The sequence below is a fragment of the Pinus tabuliformis genome, chromosome 6 (genome assembly GCF_031772625.1).
Source record: "Pinus tabuliformis cultivar Carrire ecotype Pingquan chromosome 6, CPIR1, whole genome shotgun sequence".
Lineage (NCBI taxonomy): Eukaryota > Viridiplantae > Streptophyta > Pinopsida > Pinales > Pinaceae > Pinus > Pinus tabuliformis.
Genome location: NC_142292.1, coordinates 714595354 through 714615992, shown reverse-complemented (window position 1 = coordinate 714615992; position 20639 = coordinate 714595354). Strand labels below are relative to the sequence as shown.

At 36.6% G+C, this 20639-nt stretch overlaps 1 protein-coding gene across 4 annotated transcripts in view; it reads left to right on the top strand.

Annotated features, from left to right (window-relative positions):
- Nucleotides 1–20381, top strand: part of LOC149260671 (uncharacterized) — a 318964-nt gene extending 298583 nt beyond the window's left edge. For all 4 annotated transcript variants that reach the window (XM_089420954.1, XM_089420953.1, XM_089420951.1 and 1 more), the window contains 3 exons: nt 6037–6151; nt 19410–19517; nt 19622–20381. In XM_089420954.1, coding sequence (XP_089277080.1) covers nt 6037–6151; nt 19410–19517; nt 19622–19738 — 340 coding nt within the window. In that variant the 3' untranslated portion in view covers nt 19739–20381. The remainder of the gene's footprint in view (nt 1–6036; nt 6152–19409; nt 19518–19621) is intronic.
- Nucleotides 20382–20639: the final 258 nt, after the last annotated feature.

Here is a 20639-nt window from a genome sequence, read left to right as displayed (position 1 = left end):
CTTCTCTATTGTCGATTGTGAATGGTTGGATATACTCTATTACATGTAAGTACATGATTTTTAATGTTATTCTTGTTTACTTTTGTCATATATGTTGGACTGGGATTTTTGCTGTTCTCGGGCTAATTGCTGCATGCATTTACTGCTTAAAATTGTGGAATTTGTCTCTATTATAGCATCCTCTCAATGTATGGGCCATGTAATGTGAGCAAAATTTTCCTAGGGGTAAAATTTGACCTTGATAAGCCATTCCTTTTGCACATCGAAGAATAAAAGCTGCAAGGTTGCTTCTTCTTGACCTAGAAGGCTAGTGAAGTGATCTTGATGCCTCCTTGTCTGGGAACCAAGAAATCCTACTCATATTCATCATAGATTCCATTCTCCCTAAGATTAAAGCGTTGATCTACCAAGGACGTGTTGAAGAATCTAGGACATGCATATTAAGTTGATTTTTCTTTTAACATAATAACAATTTGTGAAGTCTTTAAACAATTTATCTTAGTTTGATGTTTACTTCATTATTAGCATGTGTTTGTTAACTTCATCAAACTGCTATCAAAACAAAAGAGACAAGAACACAAATGTTTGGCTATCTTCCAGGGCCAAAACCTCTCCCTCTTGGAGAGGAAAACCCATGCTAAAATTCTTCTTATAGAGATTCCATTGACAAATACCAAGACCATGACCCTTGACACACTCTGCCACTCCAAGACCAAGACATCAATCCTTCACCTTTTTGAACATCATCTTCACTGCAACCCTGAAGTCAATACATCTGCATTACTGAGATCACTGCTACATCACAGAGATCCTCAATATTTCTTGATGAGATCTTTCGTACTAAGATCATCATGTTCTTGACATCACACAGCTACTGCATCTTCACTTGATGCTCTAGGACCCTTATTGATCTACATCCTTGGAACAATGAGATCACTGAGATGATCTCATGTTTTGTCCATGCTCATGAGAAGGGTTTGTATATATATATATATATCACAAAGATCTTCTTGAGATCCTCTACTCATCGAGGTGCTAGATCTGATTTTTATTACTAGATACAATCATGCCAAGATTCTTTCACTATACATATCGTATTAGGACTGTGACATCGTCTTAGATTATCACCCTTACGTTAATGCCAAGACAACTATGAATACGAGATTACTATGATCAAGACTGCAGCTTCGATTTCAAGAACAACATCAACCATTGTGGATTAACAAGAGCACAGATCTATGAGTCAGGATTGCTATGCGAGATCCATCTTTGTCTGAGATCCTTATCACTGTGCATTCGTCCGAGATCCTTATCACTGTGCCTTCGTCCGAGATGGTTATCATTGTGCCTTTATCCTAGATCGTTATCATTGTGCCTTTATCCGAGATCATTATCATCACTGTGCCTTCATCTTAGGCCGAGACTGCAGAGAGGGTTTCACTGTCTTAACCGAATCCTTGCCTGCGGCCATGTCATGTTCAAGGTTGCACCTACCTACACCCATACAAAATCTTCGACCTGTAACCCATCCGAGACCCAAGCCATGCCTTCCTGCACCTATCGACATTTCAGAAGATAATGCGAGTTCTCTTCTCTTCCATTTGTGGATAACTTCATTGGGTATTTATAGTGGTTTGCATCATCTTATTTGAGCCGACGTGAGCCACGAACTATTGTGTCTCTTACCCAAGCCGACATGACTTATATTAATTTATTTAATTCATAATGGAGCTGACATTACATTCCTTTGTTGTTTTGCTTGCAGATTTTGGTGAACTTGCTCTTGGAGTATTCTTCTTGGTCTTGGAGGGTTGGTTTGACACCAATACATTTTACATAGGCTCTAAAGGAGCTTCTCCATTCACGACATGACTCTTTGACATAACAATAAATCCTAAAGACATCAAGAAGAAGGTTTTTACCTAGAGACACTTCTTGCTCATGAAACCCTTGTAGCAAGATTACAAAAATACAAAGATCATGTCATCATGAAGACCAAACCTAGTTACACTTTCTTCAATAGGGTGGTCACTAAAACTCATATTCTTTCACCTCCTCCAGGTCTAACCAAGTTGGGGTACCTAGGGCATCAATTTCCCAACAAGCTAGCCATAAAAAAAATTCGATCTCCTAGGGTATCTTGCACTGACCTTTCCTCTAGCTCTCCTCCAATTTGATATCATAGGGTCTCCTGGAAACAAGTCCCTAGTTAAGAGGGAGCTTAGGTATATTCCTTTCATGTAAAAGAATGAGTAGATCCTCCTTAGTTGAGAGGGAGGTAAAGACACATCATTCTTGTCTTCACATTATGAAGAAAGAATGGAGGATTGGGTAAGCATCTGAGACCGATACTTATTGAGAGATAGAAGTAGTCTCGGGAACTGATACTCTTTGAGGATGAGGTAGGGCATCCAATAGGAAAGACTAGTCGAAGAGGAGATTCCTTGAGGATGTATAAATTCAAGAGGGGAATGGTCTTAAAAGGACATACTTTGTGAACGTCCGGATGGGGTATGTGCCTTGAGAGACAATGATGAAGGTGTCTATATATCATTGTCTCCCCAACATTGTGCTCTAACCTAGTGGAGAGATAAAGCTGTTAGAGTCAAGGCCTTGCTATGTTGACAATGTTGGTTGTATATTGGTCATAATGTTGATGCTCAAGATGGCTTACCAATCCAACACTTCTTATGAGAATTCTTTAGTATGAGAATGTCCATGCACCATCCATGTATTATGAATACCTCCCTAGTTAAGAGGGAGTGTTGAAATGTATAACTAATTCGGTCATCATAATATCACATGTACTATTGATTTTATGTATTTGATGTAAAAGAGAAAGAAAAATTATTATTGTCATTTTATAAAGCATGGGGTTGCATGCACAAAGTCAAATTGTTTTAGGTCTAAGCACCCATTGTGTGCTTCTAGTATTTCTCATGAAGTCATGGAGTCAAAAGAGTCATTGTCATATGTAATAGATCCTATTAGGCATTTTGTATCAAGTCAAAAGAATTTATTTGAGTTAAAAATGTGTCAAAGTGTCCCTCCAAGACGAAGTCGGCCTACAAGAGAAGAAGTCGGCATGCAGAAGACAAGTTGGCCCTGTCTAGGGCTATTCGTCCTCCTTAGACGCCCATATATAAGAGGCATTCAACCTCATTTGAAGAAAAAAGTCAAGCATGTTCGATCACAAGGAGTCTAAAAGAAAGCGAAGGTCAAGGAAAGACTAGGAGACATCAAGAAAAGTCGAAATTTGAAGTTTTTGTGCCTATTTCTCTCACACGTGCGAAGGAAAAACTAGGGTTTTTGCAGCTACAAGGACAAGGTTTCGTATCACCAAAGAAGGCTTAAATTCTGATCAAGGAAGCAAGACAAATCATCTTTTTGTCTAAGGAAAAAAAAGCAAGCCAAGCAAAGAAGAAAGGAGGCCTAAAGTAGCCTCTTTCTCCCACACATGTGAAGCTACAACAGTTGCAGGAAGGTTGAAAATTGCAGACCTGTAGTAGAAGACGAAATTTGTTGGTAGGGTCGAAGTTGCAACAATTGCTAGAGGGTTGAAATTTGTTGTTGGAAGTTGTTTAAGGCTCATCAAGGAAAGGGTTGAATTGGTCTTGGAGGAATCTTGGTCTTGGGTCTAAAGGTCTTGGAATTCATCACTTAAAGATTCCATAAGAAGAGAAGAATTTCTTGCAGGTTTTCCTCTCTAGGAGAGATTTTGGCCTTGGCTAGCAGCCTATATCTCGTGTCCACTTTGCTCTATTGATCTTCATGTGTTTGATAGTTGTTTGATGATTAGAACACTATAATAACAAGAGAAGAAGAAGATAATAATAATAAGAACTACAAGTTGAAATAAAAGAATATCACAAGGAGTTATCAAAGTAGAGAGAAATCACCCCTAATCTAGCTGCCCTAGATTTCTCAACAAGAGTTTCTTCTATAAGTACCTCCTTCGCTAAGAGAGAGTGTTGATTTTTGTAGCTCGAGCAAGCACTTTTGCATATGCCTTATGTCTAGGCATGCAAAACACGACATATCTCAAACACTACCCAATTTCATCCTCATGCAGATGTCAACAACATTAGTTGAAATAGGCACCTAGAGCATGGAATGATAAAGTTAATGAGCACCTTTTGAAGATTGATCTACAAAGATGTATAACAGATCATAACCTTTCTATAGAGGGCAATTGGTGAATTCTTGGTTGTGATTCTATATGTGGATGATTTGGTGTAAACATGCAATAATGATGGCATAATAAAAGCTTTGAAGCTTAACTCGAAGAAAGCACTTGATATGATTGAACTTTGTTTAGTTCATTATTTGCTTGGGATGGAGATATGGCAACTTGATGATGGCATTTTTCTATCTCATCATGAATATCAATTTGATGTTGCTGAGAAATTTAAGTTTGAGATTGTAAAAGTGTCCCACATATTTTCTGTGCATTGTGAAGTTATCAACAGATTGCCCTTTGAAGGAAGTTGATACAATTCAGAGTGAATTTGTTTCGTATGACTTGTTACACACACACACACATATACATAAGAGAGAAAGAGAGAGAGAGAGAGATTTTCTTTAGCTAGATTTCAGCAAGTATGGTTTCCTCATGCAGCATGAGATTTTTTGGAATGTGAGGAGCATCTACATCACTTTAATGCATTCATTCACATAATCTGGGATGATCATTTACTTACGGTAATTATGCCAAGAGGTGCTCTACAGCCCATGGGAGAGGTTGTGGTGGCGAATGAGCTGAGATGTTGTAGTAAATCTTTAGATAAAAAAATTAAAATACTAATAATAAAACATAATGTCAGCTCAATTAGACTAGTAAAAAGTAAAGCGTTATAATAAAATTAATAAGTTGATTCAATTCAATTTGTTATATTGTAATTTTGTTTTTATAAATACAATTCAAACCATTTTTAGGAAAAATATCATGATATTCATATCAGATTTAAAAAAATAAATTAATGACAATTCATATCTATAATCATAATATTTCAAAACATCATATTTAAATTTAATTAATAAACACATAATTAGAAATAAGAATATTTATATGCATATCACATTAAAAAACTAAATAAAAAAATTTATAAACCATGTCAAAGAAAAATGCCAAGCACATATGTATGTAACTATATGTAACTAAAAGCAAGAATAGTTATGTATATGGTAATGTGAAATTTATATATAATTTAAATAGTACTATTAAGAACCATCATAGATCCATTTTAACTCTTGATCTGCCAAGTGCCATGAGGAATAAAATCTGTCGAGGTGCAATCCTTTCCTCAAATTTTGCACTCAAATAAAGGTTTGCATCTTGAGTGATTTGATCCCTCTTGGTGCTTGGTAGATACAGTGTCAAGATAGATCTATGTTGGTAGATATCGAAGCACTTTTGCTTCTTGGATGAAACTAGAGTGTGTACACATTGTAGGATGTAGTATTTCCCATGCTTCCTTTAAAGCAAGGGCCATTGTTCACAATTTGTGTGATTATGTACACGCCGTATTATGTACTATTCCTCATTCTTCCTTTGAGGGAATTTCAATCTATCATTGTTTGTGCCATTATCTCATGTATACCTTATGTAGCTTGTGATAAACCTTTCTGAGATTATTTATGCTTTATGAGGCACGTGATGCCTTTTTTTTATGTGATCATTTTATCACCTCTATAGCAGGTTGATTTTGTGACTTTAAACCAACGATAACACCAGAATAATATTATAGAATCTTCTATGTTTTTATTATCCGACTCCGGATGAGTTTGTGCTGTTTTGTTCATAGTATTTTAATGATGTCGTGTGGCAATTGATGAAGACATTCAGCCTTCTTGTGTGATATTGATCCTTATTTTATGAGAATTTTGACCTTTCAAATCTCAGGAGGCATTTTCTTAATGCCAAATAAAACACATGCAAAATGTTTGAATGTTCTCATACTAAACATAAACGTTTGTACATTGACCTTCAATCATTTCCTTGTGCTATTCTAACCAAGGTCTTGATGTGCATTACAGCTTTTTGAAGGCTGAATGGGAGCATTTAAATCAGGCAGGGGTCCCTACTTATATTCCCATTGAAGAAAGTATATGGAAGACATGGATTAGCAAAATTGTAACTAAGAAGATTGAGGTACTTTACTTCTTACGCTTGTCTTGATTGCGTGAATTAGGATCACTTAAATAAGTTAAATGTTTGTTGGATGTGAATCATTGAATCTCTTTTTTATTGAAATACGTTGTCATCGATCTATTGAAATTGAATATCAAATAAGTGCAATATATTACAAGGAAAATGGGTGTTAGGAAAAGGATACGAAAATAAAGACATAATAGGGCAATAAATGGGAAATCATAAGAGACTCGGCCTTAGGACCGCCATAGAGCACATTTATACATAATCTTGAAGTTTGCAATGAAATATCTTATAGGGTGAACCAAATCATCATAGACAAGAGCATTAAAGTTTTATGTGCTTTAATTTGCAATGATTGTAGAATATGGAGGTTTTTCATCGTTAGGGTTTGTGGGTTCATAGACCATCATTGGTTCTATTAATTTTCCACTGTTCTATGCTATTACAATCACTTATCCCAATCTTTTCTTCAGTTAGCAATCACTTTCAAATCAATTTAATCATCTAGTAACAACAACAACTGTAGATAGAACAATAAATGCAATGTACAATATAAGACAATCAGGAGCAGTAGCAAGAGACAGAAGATTTGGTCAAAGACCATGGAAAACCCCCCAAGTGGGAAAACCCTTTCAAATTCTTCTCTTTATTAGATTGTCATAAAATGTTTTGTAGAGAGATACAATGATTCATTCATCAAAAAAGAGTCAAAGTCAATTCTTTGACTATCCAAAAGATCTACCAACCAATATCTAATAGATGAGCCTCAAAGTCAAATTTGGTCAACAAGTCAAAGTCTACAATTCTGTCAAAGTCAATAACAGTGGAAGATTCCCTAACCAGTCCAAAAGTCAATGGTCAAACTCCTCCAAAAAGGCTCGATCAACAGTCAAAATATGTGGGCCTCCAAGTTGGTCAAACCTCAATCAAAATAGTCCCAAACAACTCGGTCAAAGTTTGATCAAAGAAGAGAGAAGAACTTTGTGGTCAACTTCAGATTTCAGACGTCAAAGTGTTGAAAAGTGTAACTAGGTTCGATCTTCATAATGACATGTGTAATTGTGATTTTATGTAATTGATGAAAAGAAGAAAAGTAAAATTATCATTATAATGCTTGTCTCATGGGTTTCATGAGCAAGGAATTTTATTTTTAGTGATGGCTACCATTGTGAGCCCTTAGGATTTGTCATCTAGTCATGAAAGTCAATTTGAGTCTATGTCATGTATGAAGCACCCTTCTTGGGCATGTTACATTTTGTATGAGTCATTAGATAAGTATAAATAGCCCTCCAAGACAAGCACACGTATCTCCCTTCAAGTTGGCGTCAAAAGGAATAATAATATCTCTTCTAAGGACACGTCGACTCATCCTCTTGTCAAGTCGGCTTATTATCATGGAAAACAACTATAAATAGGCCACTCAACCTCATTTTAGAGAAGATATTTTTGGTTGAGTTCTGAAGTTAGTAAGCAGTGCGAAGGTTAGCAAAAGCAAGCCTCCTAGCCAGCATGAAGAAAGAAATAAGAGTGAAGTTTTCTTGGGTATCATTTAGAGTCATTGTCATGTAATGAAGACATGCTACACATTGTAAAGAGTCACACTTGTCTATGTAAAGTCATCCTCCAAGAACTTGTCACTAGTCCTCTTCAAGTCGGCCTACAACGAAGGGAGAAATCTAGAAGATGATGTCAACCCTCCTCCAAGTGATCATGTCGGCCTAAGGGACATGGGAAAACAAGTATATATAGTAGTGCTCGGCCTCACTTGAAAGCAAGCAATGAAGACATGCTACACATTGTAAAGAGTCACACTTGTCTATGCAAATTCATCCTCCAAGACCTTGTCACTAGCCCTCTTCAAGTCGGCCTACAACGAAGGGAGAAATCTAGAAGATGATGTCGACCCTCCTCCAAGTGATCGTGTTGGCCTAAGGGACATGGGCAAACAAGTATATATAGCAGTGCTGAACCTCATTTGAAAGCAAGCAATTCAATGAAGCAAGTCTCCAAAAAGAAGTGCACATTACATCTTAGAAGAAGCCTCCAAGCTAGCGAGAAATGAAGGAAGATAGCGAAGGAGAGGGTCATCTTTAGAGGACTGTTTTTGGGCCTCACACATGCGAGAAAGCGCAGGTCCGAAGTTGGCAAGGATAGACCATAGCTTGCATTGATCTAGTTTGGGAAAGGACTTTGCTCAAGGAGGCCGAGTAAGGAAGTGAAAGTAGTCTCCCTCTTGAGGAGACTAATCAAGGAGTGAAAGTCTTCTAGAGTTTTTGTGGTAGGGTTGTAGACCTACAAGAAGAGATTGCAATTCTTAAGGAAGTTGAGAAAGGGAAGAGGAAGAGCAGTGTTGGAGAGGAGGCTAGTGACTTGGTCTTGGAAGGAATCTAGTGTCAATGGTCTTTGTCATGGTCTTGGTGTTCGTCAATTGAAGATCTATAAGAAGAATTTCGTTTGGGTTTTCCTCTCAAAGAGTGAGAGGTTTTGGCCTTGGCTGACAAGCCTATATACTGTGTCTCTTGTCTCTTTATTTGTTCATGATATGGTAATTGTCTTGATGAAAAGAACACAATAATAATTACAAGAAAGAGAAGATCATAATCAAGAAGCAAAAGTCTATCACAAGCAATTATCATAAGTAGAGAAATCACCTAACTATTGATGCCCTAGATTTCTCAACAATGGGAACATTGTAACAAGAAAGAAATATATTAAAGTGTCATTTTTGGACACCCAAAACCAAGTCGGCCCAGCCAGTGAAGTCGGCCCAAAAGAAGCCCATTCGATCACACAAGATGAGTATACATTAGAGGAGAATTTAACCTAATGTGACCTCCATCAATCCAAGTTTGATCTACACCTAACAACAAAAGAAAATCAAGAGCGAAGGCTAATAAACAAGAGAAGAATCCAAGTGATAGAGAAGAAGCCATTAATCTGGCCTAAACTAGCTCACACGTGCGAAATTTCCTTGGGATTTACGCGAATTGCAAGCCTGAAGTACAAGCCGAAATTTTGGACTACTGCAGATTGGAAGGACTTTGACTCCTTGAAGAAAGACTTTGACTAGTTGAAGGAGACACCTTGAAGACTTTGAAGGAAAAAATTTGACTCTTTGAAGACACTTTGAGGAAGACATTGACTCTGTAAGGAAGAAAGATATTTTGAAGGGTTGACTTGGTGATTGGTGGAAGTCTTGGTTGGGTACTAGTTGTCTCATTTTATTTGATTCTATAAAGAAAAAAAGAGTTTGATTGGGTTTTCCCCTAGAAAGGGGTTTTGCCTTCGCTGAGAGCCTTCTATTGTGTTCTATTGTTCTTGTGATCTTCATGTTCTTTTGATTTGTTAGTTGTTTTATGAAGAGAAGATAAAAGAAGACAACATAAGTTAAAATTATCGCAAGCTTTTATCAAAGTAAGAAAATATTTTCTACCTTTTGATTTTCTAACATGGTGTCAGAGCTAAGGTGAAGAAGGAAAAAGGCAGCTTGAAGATCTTATGCTCTAATCATACAAGGAAGGACATAAAAAGAGGATATTAGAAAAGAGAGTTGACTATTCATCTTGGAGAAAGGTTACTTGGGAAAAGACATTTTGAAGACATCTTGGAAGAAGCATCTTGAAAGATTTCCTTGAAGAGCATCTTGGAAACTTTTTGGAAGACATCATTTATCATTTTCTTAGAAGAAGAGTCTCTCTCTAAAGTCTTGATCCATCTTTGAAGTATGTTTGAAGAAGTATCAAGAACCTTTAAAGTATCAATAAAAGAGGAGTAACCAGTACCTTGGGATTATCATCAAAGGGCAAAGAGACCTACTAAAGTTTACAAAAGATCTAGGAGAATGGCATTAACAAGTTCTCCAATGGCATATTCAATGAAATCAGAAAATAAGCTTCAAGGAGCTTCAATTTTAGAGCTTGGAAGACATGAATGGATCTTATCCTTGCCAGAAACAAAGCCTTGGAGCTTGTGCAAGGTAAAATTAAAGAACCCATTAATGATGTTGGAAAAGAAAAATTCAAGGAGAATGATATTTTAGCCATGAGCCTCATTGTGGATTCAGTCAAGGACAATCTGATTCCCTACATATCCACTCAAGATACCTCAAAGAAAATGTATGAAGTTCTCTCCAAACTATTCACAATAAAAAATATTGGCCAAGTTGCAAGCTTAAAGAATGAGCTTCGAACTATCAAAATGACAAAGGATGATACTATATCTTCATATTTTGTGAGAATCTCTCATATAAGAGATGGAATCTAAGCAATTGATGAAATTATCCCTGATAAGGAACTTGTAATATCAACCATTCTAGGTTTACCCAAATCATGGAATGTCATTGCAGTTGGTATGAGTAGTTGGAAAGAAGCTCTGTCATTTGAAGAAATATGGTTTGCATGTACTCAAGAAGAAGCTCGACTTGTTCTAATAAGAGGAAATCAAGAAGAAGAAAATGATACCTCAAATGCCTATTCATCCCATTTCAAGAAGAAAGGAGGAAATAAGAAATTTGACAAAGGTTTAAGGAAAAATTATCACAAGAAGACCGATCTCTCAAATATTCAATGTTTTTCAATGTCACAAATTTGGGCACTATAGAAACCATTTTCCTAAAAAATCAAATGATAACAAGAAAAGAGAGAGATCATGCTAATGTTGTTGATATTGAAGAACCATCAAAGAAAGCCAAGGGAGAAGATTCCAATGTCAAAGATTTGTACTATTGATCAAGAAAAGATTTGAAGTCCTAAGGATTGTCATTGTTTCCTAGTAATAAGAGAGTGTCCAAAATTTTGGACATGTCCTAGGATAAGATATATCTCAAAGATGTCTAGATTATTTCAAGATCAAGAGGGAGTCACTGTTGTTCACAATAAGATAAGTATTCTACGTATTTCTTCTTTCATTACATTGTTTTGACTTCGTCAAGTATATTTAGCTTTATTTTTACTCTATTATAACCTTTTCTTTTATGATTTCCCTGGAAAGGAGATTGTAGGTAAATGAAGTAAAAAAGATTATGATTTAGAGGGAGCATTTCAACTCTCAAGATAAAAATAAGAATTGCACTTATGGGAGCATCTAAGAAGTTTTGGTATCTTTGTTAAAAGCAATCATCCAACAAGGCATCTAGATTACTTTGTGCAACAATATTATGGAATCATAAGAATCACAAAGATCATCTACTAAATTGAAATTGTAGCATAAAGGAAGTTTCATAAGAATAATTCAAAAGCAAGAACAAGATTATTTGATGCATGTTTTCTATATTGTATCTTTGTAATTATTTGAAAAAATTATAATATTTATGAGGTTTTTGAAGCTATTTCATAGATCTTAGAGTTTAGGGTTTGTTAATATTTAGGGTTTTTTGAACCCTAGATAGAAGTAAACCCTAGAAAACAAAAACCCTAACCCTAGTTTATTGCTTCCTCTATGGATCCCTAGTTCTTGGGATATGCCATTTAGGGTTTGCTAGCTGAATGTTATAGTAAGCATATAGAAACTCTATTTGAGTTTTGGGTAATGTTCTAGGGTATGCACTAAACCCTACCTAAAAGATTGAATGAAGATGGATCTTAAGAGTCCATGTCAAAACCCTAGGACCAAAATGTTCCACTATAAATGTAAACCCTAGACCAACAAATTTGATATCATGATTCTTGTATATTGTGCTTGGTTGTACTTGTTGACGAAAATTGTAGGTACATGAAAATGTTTAATGATGACCTCGTGATAATGATGAGCATGATAGAAAGAGAGCTAATGATGTTGAAGTTCTTATCTAATGAGCATATTAATGATTAAAGAATGAATTTGAATATGTTGAAAAAGAAAGTTGTATGGTTCTAGTTGATTGGAAGATCGATGAATCCCACCGTTATATATCTGTGATAACCAAAGTAGCATAAGGTTGACAGAGGACCCTATGTCTCATGTTGAGACTAAGCATATTAAGGATTAAGATGGGAACGTGAAGCTACAAGATATTCCACCAGATGAACAAGTAGCTGATATTTTTACTAAATCTCTCAAAAGGGAATTTGTATATTTAAAAAGCATGCATAGATTAGCTGATATCTCCGATTTTAAAGAGATATGATGTGTTGTTGTACCTTAGGTTGGTCAGCCTGTATGATGGTACTCAGGGTTGATATCTTGGCAGGTAGCCTAGATGATACCTAGATCCCTGTTAGGGTTGGTACCTTGGCAGATAGCCTAGATGGTACCTAGATCCCTGTTGGTGTCTTGGCAGTTAGACTAGATGACACTTGGTGTCTTGGAAAGTAGCCTAGATGACACCTGGATCCTTGTTAAGATGGTGTCTTGGCAGGTGGCCTAGATGACACCTGGATCCTTGTTGAGTTGGTATCTTAGCAAGAAGCCTAGATGATACCTAGAACCTTGTTAGGGTCGGTGTCCTGGCAGGTAGCCTAGATGACACATGGATCCTTGATTGATTAGATGTCTTGGTAGGTAGCCTAGATGAAATTTGAATACTTGTTGAGTTGGTACCTTGGCAAGTAGCCTAGATGGTACCTAGATACCTTGGCAGTAAGCCTAGATGGTATCAAAATCTCTAAGCATTGTAAACGTTGACTGTGATACTCTTCTTAGAACATTTCAAGTTGAGGTCATCCTTGTACTATTTGCTCAATTATGAATACCTCCCTAGTTAAGAGGGAGTGTTGAAAAATGTAACTATGCTCGGTCTTCATAATCAATATTGTAAAAGAAAAATATAAAGCATGGGTTTCATGCTCTATTTATTTTTGTCAAATAGGTCAAGCATGTTCTTCATGCTCTAGGGTTTATTGAGTCAATATTGTCCTTGTCATTTGTATAAGACCCTTATGGGCACATTGTAACAAGAAAGAAATAGTAAATTTGTTTTAAAAGTGTCATTTTTGGACTCCCAACACCAAGTTGGCCCTGTCAGTGAATTTGGCCCAAAAGAAGCCCATTCGATCACACAAGATGAGTATCTATTAGAGGAGATTTCAACCTAATTTGACCTCCATCAATCCAAGTTCGATTTGTACCTAAAAACAGAAGAAAATCAAGAGCAAAGGCTAGTAGACAAGAGAATAATCCAAGTGAAAGAGAAGAAGCTCTAAATCTAACCTAAACTAGCTCACACGTGCGAAATTTTCTTGGGATTTGTACGAATTACAGGGCTGAATATTTCAGGGCGAGTTGCAGACTTGAAGCAAGAAGGCGAAATTTTGGACTATTGCAGATTGGAAGGACTTTGACTATTGTTGACTTTGACTCCTTGAAGAAATAGTTTGACTAATTGAAGTTGACACCTTGAAGACTTTGAACGAAAGACTTTGACACTTTAAAGACACTTTGAAGGAAAGACTTGGACTCTTTGAAGACACTTTGAAGAAGACTTTGACTCGTTATTAGAGACACCTTGAAGAAGACTTTGACTCTTGTGAGAAAGAAATTGACTATTTGAAGAAGGAACTTAGAAGAAAGACTTTGACTCTTTAAGGAAGAAACATATTTTGAAGGGTTGGCTTGGTGATTGGTGGGAGCCCTAGTTGGGTATTGGTTGTCTCATTTTGATTTGGTTCTATAAAGAAAAGAAGAGTTTGATTGGGTTTTCCCCTAGAAAGGGGTTTTTCTTTGGCTGAGAGCCTACATACTGTGTTCTATTGTTCCTGTGATCTTCATGTTCTTTTGATTTGTTAGTTGCGTTCAAGAGAAGATAAAAAGAAGACAACATAAATTAAAATTATCACAAGCTATTATCAAAGTAAGAAAATATTTCCTTCCTTTTGATTTTCTAACAGGATCAACTATGATCTGATGGGTCAGTAGGAAGCAGCGGTCAATGGCACTTAGTCCAGCAGAGGCAGAGTAAATGGCAGTGAGTATGGCGAGTTGTGAAGCAGTGTGGCTTGGGAAGATGTTTGCAAGATTATTTGATCTATAGATGGGGCCAACAACGATTCACTATGATAATCAGAGGTGCATTAACCTCTCTGAAAATCCCATGTTTTATGATCGGTTCAAGCATATCGAGATCAGATATCATTTCATTAGAGACAAGGTTCAGAGGGGTGTTGTGAGATTATAAAACATTTCTATAGAGAAGCAAGTGGCATATGTTCTCACGAAGCCTTCTAGTGAAGGGAAAGTTTGAAAAATACCTAGATAAGCTAGGGGTGGTGGAGAATCCCTTCCTTGCTAGGAGGGAGCGTTGATGTGAGTAGCATTGGAAGGTCTTCTACAATTTCTTGGTGTCTTAGCATGTGGAAGACATTATTTGCCTCTTCTAGTGATTTATGTCTTCTTTCCTAAGTTTAACTTAGGAAAAGTACAATAATTAAAGTCAATTAATTATTGTGGACTATTGGGTTATTTTCTAAGGATAAATAATTTAATTATTTAAGTGACTTAGAAATAATCTCAATTGTTGATCTTCAAGATGTTTCTAGAAGATTCAAGATGTTTCTAGAGGGGAGATCGGGATTAGATATTTGGACTCAATGAAGATTATAAATGCAGGGTAGTGATGGAGGTGAAGACACAACGAAGAGCACACGTGTGTGAGCAAGGCATCACGAGAGAGTGATTCTCTCTCCAGCGTTAGTCGTTCAATGACCAGTGTGTAGAGGAGAGGTGCGAGTGGGTTCATGCAAATCCAAAATGGCCATGTTGGAGGAGATTGCAGGGTGAATTGTCAGAAGGATATCGAATTTGTTTGGAGGATATTGAGTTACTCGAGTGCTGGGGCTTTTCCAATGCGCATTAGTGGCAAGGCGCAGATCAAGTTGCTAGAGGGCATGGATCTGATTGCTCGAGGCCGATATTTTCAAAGTGATTTCATTTAGGGGCAGATTTCCTTGAGGCCTATTTACTTGGGCCAAATTCATTCTGAGGGAGCTGAGTTGTAAGTTCCAGATTGTATTTCTCCTTGTATCTCTGTGGGTCAAAAAAGCTAGATTTTCTAGATAATGAAATGATGGAGAATTGTTTGTGGGTTAATTAATTTTGCAATGTATGATTGATCTCTTTGGTGCATTTCTGCTGCATATTTTTAATCCTAGAAGTTAAAAATACCAGTGATTTTATTTTTCAGTGATTCAATTATTATTTGGGTAGAAAAATAATAAACCGGGGATTAATTAAATCGCTGTGAGAAAATAAATTTGGCTAGTATTAGAAATTTAACAAATCTTTCCATTCTTCTCCATAATTTCTCTTGCCCTAGCTATTTTCCCTAAGAGAAACCATAGTTTGGGGAAGCTTCAACTTGAGGGCTTCTTGAAGGTTTCATATGCCTTTGTTGTGCTTATATACATTGTTGGAAACCTTTTGTTCACACTGTGACCTTGGGACATTCATTTTTCCACGCCACTACTCAAAACCTAGGTCTAGCGTGCCCTAATTTGGCTTATCTAAGAGAAACACATTGCCTCCTTGTCATCGCTTGAGCCTTGTTCCTAAGAAGAACCTTCCCATGGAAGCCTTGTTGAGTCACCCTTTACCTTTAAACCTAGAATATCCCTTAGGTTCATACCAGGACTCCTCCCTAAGGTGAAAATTTATGAGCAGGTGTTAGTGGTTGTGACAGTAGGCTACTACTCTATTGTTCTCACTTGGTCTAATGATTTCCTTTTAGGGTACCCCTCTACAAAGGCCCGCTAGATTTTGCGGCAATAGGCATCATACATGTCTTTGGTAGTCTTTTTCTTAATGATATGGGGGATTAGATGATCCTTCAAGAAGCTTGACAAGATTTGCTTTGTGGTTATTTCTTTCTTGCCGTGTTCCACCCAATCTTTGGATATGTTGGTGGTGCAACCACGTTCGCTGCAAAAGAAACTTGGGGATAAACTTGGGGTCTTTTTCTCAGTGATATGGGGGATTAGGTGATTTTTCAAGAAACTTGAGAGGATTTGCTCTTGTGCTTATTGCTTTCTTGTGGTGTTCCACTAGGTCTTTGAGATATGTTGGTGGTGCAACCACATTCACCACAAAGTTTGCAATCTCACTTTTCATGTTGCAAAGTTGGGGGCTCCCTCCAAGAAGTGAATCTCTCACCTTCTTGGAATGCCATTGCTGCAACTCCTTTAAACAAAGTTACAATCTATGATCATTGGATCTACAAGGATTTCACACTCCTCGACTATTTTGAGGCCTGTGTGCCAACCATTGGCACAAATTTGCTTCAACAATCGGATATACTGCCCACTGAAACCCTCCAACTCTTGTATAATCTAGATAGCTTGCCTCTCCATACAAGGAATTTGGAAGATTTCAGATATTGTGATTTGATACCATGTTAGATTTTCTAACCCATTGTAAGAAGACTTTGCAGCTAAAAGAATTCCTAAACTACTAGATAGTTGAAACCTAAAAGCCACTTGAAAACATTGTTCTAATAATGCTATAATCTACAGACACATACTGCTGAAGATTTATAACAGAAACTCAAAGGTCTGTCCTGAATCACATCACTGTTATTAAGGAGGAAAAACAGAATTATAGGGTATTTGCTAAATCACTGTTAAGAGTAAAAAATAGAAACTCAGTAGATGGACTGTTAAAACCTGTTTCTGCTTGCTTATTGATTTTGAAATGAAATCTGCTATAGGAAAAAATAGTAAACTAATTCACTTTTTTCTGTTAAAAAATTGAATGAATAAACCTATACCTCTGCCTTCTCTTTAATACACTAAGAAGAATAGTGGGTACAATGAATATGGACACATGCACAACAATGCCTCAATTGAAGATGTTCTGAGGCATGAAAGCATGTGCCCTACCCTGTTAGTTTGCATGCGTCTAACTGAACTTAGACTTGAGCTTGAAATTAAAAAACATTTCAATAAACTGAAGCTAACACATGCACTGCATGTGCCCTTATTTACTTCACTGATAAATGACTTGCAAACAGTCTAGCACATGCAAACTGAATGTAAACTTATAAGAATAGATTGCTAAAGACAACAACAATTCACTCTTAGAAGACTGATCACTCCTTGATAATCAATGTGCTGAAATGTTGAAGAAGTGCGGCATCACTGTTCTGTTGAAGTGCCCAGATTTGTTCACTAGTGTGTTCTGTCCTCCAGAAGATGATCTGACGTACAATCTAACAGACAAGTGTGCCAAAAGGTCAACATCACCCTCGAAATGGTGAAGCACACCTCGAAATATGTAGGAACACATTGCCTAATATGAAATCAGATCTCAAAGGGACCTCAATGGTGAGAATCACCTCCAATTTAAATATGTAACTCATGCTTTGAGAACTTGAAGACACCTGAATGGCACCTTCTATGGAGTAACGTGCATAAAAATATGTAGAAATGTGCCCCAAATGGTAAACTGTTGCCACGTGCAATATTGCCTCCAAATATGTGAACTCAACAATGTAACACTCCACGAAACATGTGGAAAAAAGTAATTACATTGATCTCCATCACCATCTTTCCCATTCATGATAAACAAGGTGATACTGGAAACAATGACCCGTTCCAATCTCCCAAACCTCACATTTCCTGGAACAGTACCGGTGAAAAGAATGCCTTTGAAAAGGAAAAATGAACTTGCATTTTCAGGCAGTAACACTCATAATCAAAGGTATCACCTCGTGGTATGCTTTGATTGCAGATTTCCCTGCCTTTTTTGTTGTTGACATTTCCTCGAATGAAATACAGAATGAATGTTGCCTTGGGTTTGGTACGTAGGCTCCTCCTCGCTGTTGGAGATGCCAAATTGGCAGGACAACCACTAAATACTCGAGAAAATCTCAAGCATTGGGTTGAGTAAAGGGAATAGAATATACATGCAAGGAAGCTCACATTCTTTTTCCTTCTTGTTTGTATAACCTTTTTGTTCCTTTTTTCATCTGAAAATATGCAAATAAATATTTGACAAGCGCTGTCATATTTGTCTATCTAGCTTGAGCTACAGATGTTACTTTCATTTCAATTTCTGCCCTTGTTTATTTAAAAATGTTAACGTATATGAACCCATGGACTGCATATGGAAAAATGAGAGTTCCCTGTCCTTCCTCCCTCCTCTCCCCTTACCTTCTCTCTCTCTCCCCTTCTCCACCCCTCTTATTTTCAGTGCTTTCATGGACTGTCACTAAAGGCAAGACGCAGTGGTTCTATCATTGACAAGACTATTTCTACAAAACTCTGGTAAGCTCCATTAGCTTTGACATTATACATTCAGAACTTATAATAAAAATTGTTAAGGTGGAATATTCTCATTTACTGATGTTTTTCACGGGTTATAAGAAAAAGTCGAAGTTCTGAAAATAACCTTCAAGTTTCTCGGATTTCTTTCTGGATATAAAAGCATCAAGTGGAGAGAAAGAACAGTCTTGTCTTGAACATGTAGCCCTCGAGGAGAAAACTTCGATGCTACTATAATATTTGTATGTGTTGTTGGCTAATTTATACACAGGTTTTTAAATCAGTTAGGGAACTATGGTCAAATCTTAATTGTCTTGTATTCTTAAGAATAAGCTACTGGCTGAAATGTAATTGTCTTTTTATAGACTAAATTTTTATTAGATTCTGTAAAATCAGTATTCATTCACTTTTAGTTATTCGGGGATTCTACATCAATTCGGGACAATGTAGGCAAGGGCAATTGCTGGCTAGGACATAATTAACAATTGAATAGTTTGTAGAAATGTGCCCCTTGTAAAAAAGTGTAGACTAATATTTCATTGCATTAATTTCCATATCAAATGAGTGAAATATTTTATTCATATGGACACATGAGAAAGCTACAATTTCAATGCCCATCTAAGAAATGCCCTGGTAGCTTATGACGTGGCTGCAACCTTGTTACAATTTGAGAGATTAACTTGTCTGAAGTTTGAACTACTTTTGTTACATTGGTAAATGAATATGAAGCAACAGTTTTGTAACAATGCAAGTACATAAACCGGCACCTCAATGACCAAATCATGGAATCCAAACTCAACAATTTTGTCAGAGGGCCGTAGTTACCCAACGGGCTTGTGCTGCGTGTGTTGCAAGAATAAATGCACTCCATTATTCCCTTTGGTTTATAATATCAATCCCTTAAGTTTATTAATATAAAGATTCTTATTCTTAGGGTTTAATATTATTAATAAGGTTTATAATATTAATCCTTGATAAGGGTGGCAAATAACTGATAAGTTTTAAAGGGCATATAGCCGATAAAATTGGAGATAGGTAAAACTGCTAGTGGTAAACTGAGTATTATACCTGCTTCTTTTTCTCACCAGGTACCGCAGCAGGAAAATGATTATGATTGCGGCTTATTTGTTCTCTACTTCATGGAGCGCTTCATCAAGGATGCTCCACCAAGGCTCGTAATGTCTGATTTGGATATGGTAAGAAGTGAACAGTTATAGAAAGAATTCTTAGGAATTATTTCTTTTCTCGAGTTTGATATGATTTTGTTTTCATGGTGCTAATCTATTCTTGAATTTTGCAGTTTGGCAAAAAGTGGTTCAGACCTGCTGAAGCTTCCCGTTTGAGGGATTCCATCAAAACCTTGCTTGAGAAACATTTTGAAGATGCAAAGAACAAGTTAGATGCCATTGACAGTTAAAGAGTTCTGTTGCCTTAGAAACGTTGTGAAGACTGATGAAGTTTTCTGAGAAATTAAGCAGTGCAACAGATTTCGGTGGTGAAATGACTTGCAACACAGAAAGCATTAAGGGAATCTAGTCTTTGTCCAATATCTCCATTATTCTGAAAAGATAATTTATATGTCATCCACCTGCAAACAGTTTGAAGAATACACAAACAGTTGTCTGAATTTTGTTTCCACTGTCTTAGGAGTAAAATTCATTAAAAGAGTTTCCTTTTCTCTCGAGAGGAATACAGGAATTGGGACCGGAAGGAAAGGGGAGGGGCAGGGCGAGTGCCATAATAAGTGGCGGGGATGGAAGCTGTAAATTCACCTTATTCAGTTATCTTACAGTTTTGATAATGTTAGTGCCAGATCCTATATGAGTACCAGGACATCACATGTAATGGCGGCTTTAAAACCAAAAAGGTCGAAGTGAGATCTGCTAGAAAACCTTCTTATAACTAGTATCATCACTCATCAATCTTTTAATTAAGAGATTGAATTGTGATGCTGGACAAACTTTCTTATTGGCTGTATTTCCCATTGATCTCCAAAACAATTGTGTTTGCATTTATCTTAAATTTTTCACTCAAGGAAGCTTAACAAACTTGAATCTTAATATGTTATGTGATTTAGAATTGTTTCTTCTACTTTAAAATCTAATCTCCTCTCTTCTCTCTTGAGGACATTAGCTTTTAGAATCTGACATGTTCTGCAAGGGAGGTTTTCCAACATTGTTTGCTTATTGACACTGCAATTATTGTTCCATTCAATCGAACATTTCATGCTAGAAGTTGATTATTAAGTTAATATGATATCCGTCTTTAATAGAGACTGTAAATTATTGCTAGTGCCAGTGAAGAAATAATTAGTGCAA